Source organism: Austrofundulus limnaeus, unplaced genomic scaffold, assembly GCF_001266775.1.
Source record: "Austrofundulus limnaeus strain Quisiro unplaced genomic scaffold, Austrofundulus_limnaeus-1.0 Scaffold21, whole genome shotgun sequence".
Lineage (NCBI taxonomy): Eukaryota > Metazoa > Chordata > Actinopteri > Cyprinodontiformes > Rivulidae > Austrofundulus > Austrofundulus limnaeus.
In genome coordinates this window covers 2,999,963-3,006,465 of record NW_013952423.1, presented here as the reverse complement: position 1 = coordinate 3,006,465, position 6,503 = coordinate 2,999,963, and the positions used below count along the sequence as shown (strand labels likewise).

At 41.1% G+C, this 6,503-nt stretch overlaps 1 protein-coding gene across 1 annotated transcript in view; it reads left to right on the top strand.

The window, feature by feature from the left end:
* The first annotated feature begins 3,452 nt into the window (after positions 1–3,452).
* The window catches only part of prr7 (proline rich 7 (synaptic)), an 8,951-nt gene continuing 5,900 nt past the window's right edge, over positions 3,453–6,503 (top strand). The window contains exon 1 of the mRNA XM_014004066.1: positions 3,453–4,025. Within this exon, the coding sequence (XP_013859520.1) occupies positions 3,713–4,025 (313 nt within the window). The 5' untranslated portion in view covers positions 3,453–3,712. The remainder of the gene's footprint in view (positions 4,026–6,503) is intronic.

Here is a 6,503-nt window from a genome sequence, read left to right as displayed (position 1 = left end):
GTTGATCGCAGGGAGCAGAACCGGACCCTGGCGGACCTCCACACGATCCTTCTCTGTGGCTCCCGGGTTTGGACTCAAAAAGACGGGATGAGCTGAGCGCGTCGCCGCTCCGGACATGAGCTGGTTTTTATCTCCAGGACGCTCCTCATCCTCTCAGATCCTGAAGGTGGTCCTCCTCTGGGTTCTGGTCCAAAGTGATCCTGCTCCTGCGTCAGGAGGACCAAGCCTGATCCAGAACCTGCGTAATGAGCCGCACCTCCTGGGCCCCCCGGAGAAGGTAAATAAAGCAGGTTGGAGAGTTTATGGATGAAGAATTGATTTTATTTATTGAAAATGTTCAGTTTAGTTTATTTATTTATTGAAAACTAAAATAAAAACAGAAAAGTTGGAAAAAATATAATAAACCCAAAGATTTTAAGAAAACTATCCATCAGAGGAACACAACCAGCTGGACTGAGTGACAAGGATGACTTTCGGCTACTACCACACCRAACTTTAGCTCATATAACAGACAGATTTACAGCCTGTTTTATGTTCATTCATTATTTTATTCATTTCTGTCCAGTCTTTAAATCTGATATTTTGCTAACAGATAAATTTAAAATGCATGATCCTCCAGCCTATTAACAAACACATAACAAAGAAAAAAATCGTGTCTGGCCCAGTTCTGGCCCACACAACACACCAACCTTAAAACTAAACCTTGACCGGGCCAGTTCCAGCATCAGTTCTGAGCCACATAAACCAAATCACAACTGGGCCAGCTGAGGTGTGCCATCTTAAATCAGTGCCAAAACTGGCCCACATTTGGTTGACACACAACTTGCCATACAAGCAGTCAACCAGCCTTGCCAGCCTGGTGCCAGACCTGGTCCACATCAGTTCCAGATCTGGCCCACACTGCTATGTGCTTTGGTTCCACAGCTAATCAAAGACATAAAGAGCTAAAACAGTCAGTTTAACAGAAAGTGAGCTAAAGTTTGGTGTGGTAGTAGCCAAGAGTCATCCCCATCACATACTGTGAGTGCTAACTGTTTGATCTCACATAATGTTAAATACAAGGTTTGACTAAAGAGGCTCAAATGGCATYGTTGTTTCAGAACAGATTATCATTCTGTTTGAACTCTGAACTGTTCATCGTATCACGATCAACAGTTTTTGTTTTGACTGTCGAACAAAAGGTCCACTCCATTCGGCAGATTGAAACCTCGGCATCTGTTTGGACGTCGGCTGATGAGTCAGGGCCGCTGAATAATTTTAAATTATGACAGACGGCAGAGTGTGAGTCCCAGAGGTGCTGCAGGGGCGGACGACAACATCAACACTTCCACTCTCTGCTGGAAACGTGGCGGTGATGTCGTCCGGCTCAGAGAGGAAAAACACTTCAGCTGAGTGGACCTGGTGCTCCAGACTGAAAAATGTCAACTCAGGAGGAGGAACAATGGGAACAGATAAACGGATCGTTTCTGCAGCTTTCTGCAAAAGTATTTTTGTTTCCTCTGAAAGTGGATCGTGACAGAAAAAAATGAGATCCTGAAATGAGCTCCTTTCTGAGGGGAGGAGACTTGAGAGAAKATCCGTCATCCAGGAGGAGCTTAAAAGATAGAAGTTAGATCATGATTCAGCCTTCGATTATACAGTATTTGGTGCGATTCATCCTTCAAATGATCCTGATACAATACAGGTTTCCATCAATCGTGAAACGATACAGCTTTTGATTAATCGTGATACAATACAGCTTTTTAATCATCGGGATACGATACAGCTTCGATTAATCATGAGACGATACAGCCTTCGATTAATCGTGATACAATACAGCTTCGATTAATCGTGATACAATACAGCTTCGATTAATCATGAGACGATACAGCCTTCGATTAATCGTGATACAATACAGCTTTCAATTAATCGTGATACAATACAGCTTTTCAATAATCGGGATACAATACAGCTTTGATTAATCGTGATACAATACAGCTTCGATTAACCGTGATACAATACAGCTTTCGATTAATCATGATACGATACAGCCTTCGATTAATCGTGATACGATACAGCTTCGATTAATCGTGATACGATACAGCTTTCGATTAATCGTGATACGATACAGCCTTCGATTAATCGTGAAACGATACAGCTTCGATTAATCATGATACAAACAGCCTTCGATTAATCGTGATACAATACAGCTTTCGATTAATCGTGATACGATACAGCCTTCGATTAATCGTGATACGATACAGCTTCGATTAATCGTGATACGATACAGTTTTGATTAATCATGATACAAAGAGCCTTCGATTAATCGTGATACGATACAGCCTTCGATTAATCATGATACGACACAGCTTCGATTAATCGTGATACGATACAGCCTTTGATTAATCGTGATGCGATACAGCCTTCGATTAATCGTGATACAATACAGCCTTCGATTAATCATGATACAATACAGCCTTCGATTATTCGTGATGCGATACAGCCTTCGATTAATCGTGATACGATACAGCCTTCGATTAATCGTGATATGATGCAGCTTTTGATTAATCCTGATGCAATACAGCTTCGATACCAATGCAATACATTCTAGTGAGTTTGAGACGATTCAGTCTACGATTAATTGTGATGCAATACAGTTTTTGATTGATAGAAAACAAGCTTTTAGCTAAGAGACTAGTGCCTGCTCATGGTCTTAGAATCACAGTAAGGTTTTATTTTTTCCTCACGTTACTGTTGATGCTCCGCAGCACCAGACACAGTCAGACATTTCAGTATAAAAATATCATCACAAATGTTCACACGGCTCGGAACCAGAGCCTGACAGATGGAGTTCCGTGTTCTAATTAATGTCTGTCTGTTTGGGGTTGTTGACACGAAACCCTGCAGGAACTTCTGTCCATAAAGATTCAAATCTGAACAAACAGTCTGCAGCTTTCAGAGATTCTACAACAACTAAATCCAGCTGCTTTTACAGAAAAATGTGTTACTAAGTCATTTTAGTTTACTTGAAGTTAGTTAAGGTTTATTATCTGTGGCAGCCATCTTGAATCGACAAACAGGATTAATGTCTTCTTATTTCCAGTGAATATTTTCTGTTTGCCTATTCCTCGGCTGTAGTTTTGAATTTGTCCTCCTGTGTCTTCGCAGATGTCCAAGAGTCTGGAGGGGACCTGAAGCTGAAGAATCTGGGCCCCTGACTCCCTGCAGGGACCAGCTGTTGTGGACGTGAACATCAGTTCTGTTTATTTTGGCGCTTCTGATTGGACGCCGCCTCAGTTCAGCTTCTTTTCTCAGAGCTGGTCTTCTGCTTTGGACAAAGCCGTTTTTTATTTTATTTTTTGTCCTCTGCTGCCGTCGAATGTTAAGGAGTAAGAGCAGAAACCTGCTGCTGCTGAGGCACCTTCAACAGGAACTGATCCAGGTTTTACATTCCTGATCCAAGAACCAGATCAGTCACCTACAAGATGAAGATCAACATGTAATGTTTACAACTAAAAATAAGAAAATATCAAGATTTTTGCTTGAAACTGATCATTTTTGCTCCGTCTGGTTGAACCGTGGTTTGATTCTTCAGAAGCTCAACCTGAATATTTCTTTAAATTTTATTATTAATTTTAACTCCCTGTAAGTCAAGAACTTTGAGTCAAACTTTAATAAACGGTTCCTCCCATCCTTGTGGGGGGAGGGGTCCCGCTGATCTCCGGTCAGCGCCATGGTGATGTCACAGGGCACCTACACCTTCCTGGCCTGTTTCGCCGGCTTCTGGTTGATCTGGGCCCTCGTCGTCATGCTCTGCTGTTTCTGCAGCTTCCTGCAACGGAGGCTGAAGCGGCGCCACGAGGAGCGGCTCAGAGAACAGTGTCTGCGCTCCGTGGAGATGGAGCCGCTCAGCTGCCACGCCCCCTCTGGGTTCCTGCCTGTGCCGCCGACTCTGTCACAGCTGCCGAGGGAGATCTGCCCTCCTCAGACTCTGTCTGCGCCGGTTCCTCCTCCGATGCCACAAGCGACCTGGATCAGCGTGACAGGTGAGACAGAGATTTGTGTAAATGTTTGCTCACGTGGTTGTGGTGGATTATTTGGCCCACTCTTCTTTACATTCAGGTAAATTTAACAGAGTTAACAGCGTTAGCAGTGTTAGCAGGTAGCAGCACTAACAGTGTTAGCAGTATTAACAACTTTAGCAGCATTAGAAGAGTTAGCAGTGTTAGCAGCATTAGCAGTATTAGCAGCATTAGCAAAGTTAGCATTAGCAGTATTAGCAATGTTAACAGTTAGCAGCATAAACAGCTTTAGCAATGTTCATACCGTATAAGGAGCGGTAATGTTGTTAGCAGCGACTGAAGTATTAGCAGTGTTAACAGTGTTAGCAGCGTTTGTATTAGCAGTGGTAAAGTGTTAGCAACGATAGCAGTGTTAACAATGTTAGCAGCGTAAGAAGCGTTAGCAGTATTAGCAGCGTAAGCAGCATTAGCAATGTTTGTATTAGTAGTGGAAAAGTGTCTGCAGTGACAACAGTATTAGCAGTGTTAACAGTGTTAGCAGTGTTAACAGTGTTAGCAGCGTTAACAGTGTTAGCAGTGTTAGCAGTGTAAGCAGCATTAGCAATTAATATTAGCAGTGGTAAAATGTTAGCAGCGATAGAAGTATTAGCAGTGTTAGCAGAGTTAATAGCATTAGCAGTATTAGCAGCTTTTGCAGTTTTGTCGCAGGATGATGACATCACAACAAAAGTCAAGCAACAACAGTGCTTTCCTTTCTGAAAGTCTTAAAAGTTAACTTTAACATTTAGCTGCATCATTTACATCACATTAGTTTTACATTCAGATTTACACATTTAGATTTAGGATTTAATATTTAGATATAAAATTTTAGATTTAAAAATAGTATTGAATAAAAATTAGCAAACTAATACTACTACTATTACAGTGAGCTAAATAACAATAAACTGTTTTTACACTCAAAGTGAGCTAAACAATAAAAAAGTGTTAGTGACATATTTAACATTTTATTTTACAGTTTAAACTATAAGCTTGAAGTTTTGTCAGAAAGTTTGTTCAGGTTTTTCTCCTTCATGAATACCTGCAGATGAACGCTTAATTATCCACAACAACAAAAGGAAGGATGTTCGAACGCACAAAGCTCCTGTCAGACGTGGATAAAAAGCCGAGACAGTAAAGAACTAAAACAAAAGTCTGCCTCACAAAGAGGACTGATGAAGAGCTGCAGTAACCAGGCAGCAGCTGAAAGAAACCTTTGAAACGGAGGGAAAACCTGCAGCGCCGAGGAAATTAGTCTCTTTTATTTTAAGTTTTTTTTCTAAATAATTTGGCACTTTTTAGTTTCAGGCAACAACAAGAAGCTTTAAATGATTTAAAAAATATGAATAATAACCAGTTTGAAATTTAGATGAAGAGAAAAGATTTAAATGGTTGGGTTTTAAACGGTTCTAACGTGGTTGTGGAGGAACTGGACGTGCAGCCGACTCCAGCAGCTCAAAAACAAAACTTACTTTCTTCAAAACAAAAGACTGGTGTGGCAGAAAAACAACTACTTACAGGAGGAAACGGTTTAGAACCAAGAACTGGTGCAGCAGACAGAACCGAGGGACTAAAAGGTCCGATGGGTGGAGTGGTTGCAGCTGTGGCTGGTAAAACAGGAGACAGGTGGAGGTGGGCGTGCCCAGAGCAATGCAGGTGATTTAGCCTCTAGTCACAAAAAGTACAAGGGACAAAAAGTAACAAAAGGCCACCAAACAGCTAAAAGTAGCAAAAGGGTAGCCAAATGCTAAAAGTAGAAAGCTGCTAGTTAAAAATATCAAATAATTAGCAAGAAGCTAAAAGTAGCAAATGTAGCTACAAGTTGAAAGCAGCAAGATGCTAATTAAAGTAACAAATAGCTAGCTAAAAGCTAAAAGAATAAAACATTCGCACATTGCCAAAAGTAGCAACTACCTAGCTAGAAGCTAAAAGTATCAACACATTAGCTAAAATTGTCAGAAGGTTATAAAAGTTGCAAAATGATATATAAAAGTTAAAAGCAGCAAAGTAGAGAAAAGCCATTTAACAGCTATCACTAGCTAACAGCTAAAAGCTAAAATATACTGACAGAGCCCACAGCTGAAGCAAATTTCAGAGAGCAATAATTTAAAAATGAGATCTGGAGGAAAAAAAMAAACGTCACGACAGCTGCCTCCTGAACGAGCCGAACGTTTTGACACAGAAACAGCTGAAATAGCACAAAGTGTGCCGCAGTAAAAAGAAACGTATCGAAAGATTTAAAAAAAAAGAACAACAAACAGAGACGCTGACTCGGCGTTCACACAGACGTGAYGAGAAATGATTCGATTTTTCCGAGTTGAATGAAAACACAGGAGGGTAAGTGATTGTTTTGTTCACAGCGGAGAGAGATTGACACGAGAAACAAAGACTCAGAACCCAGAGGTGTGTGTTTCTGTGTGTGTGTGTGTGTGTGTGTGTGTGTGTGTGTGTGTGTGTGTGTGTGTG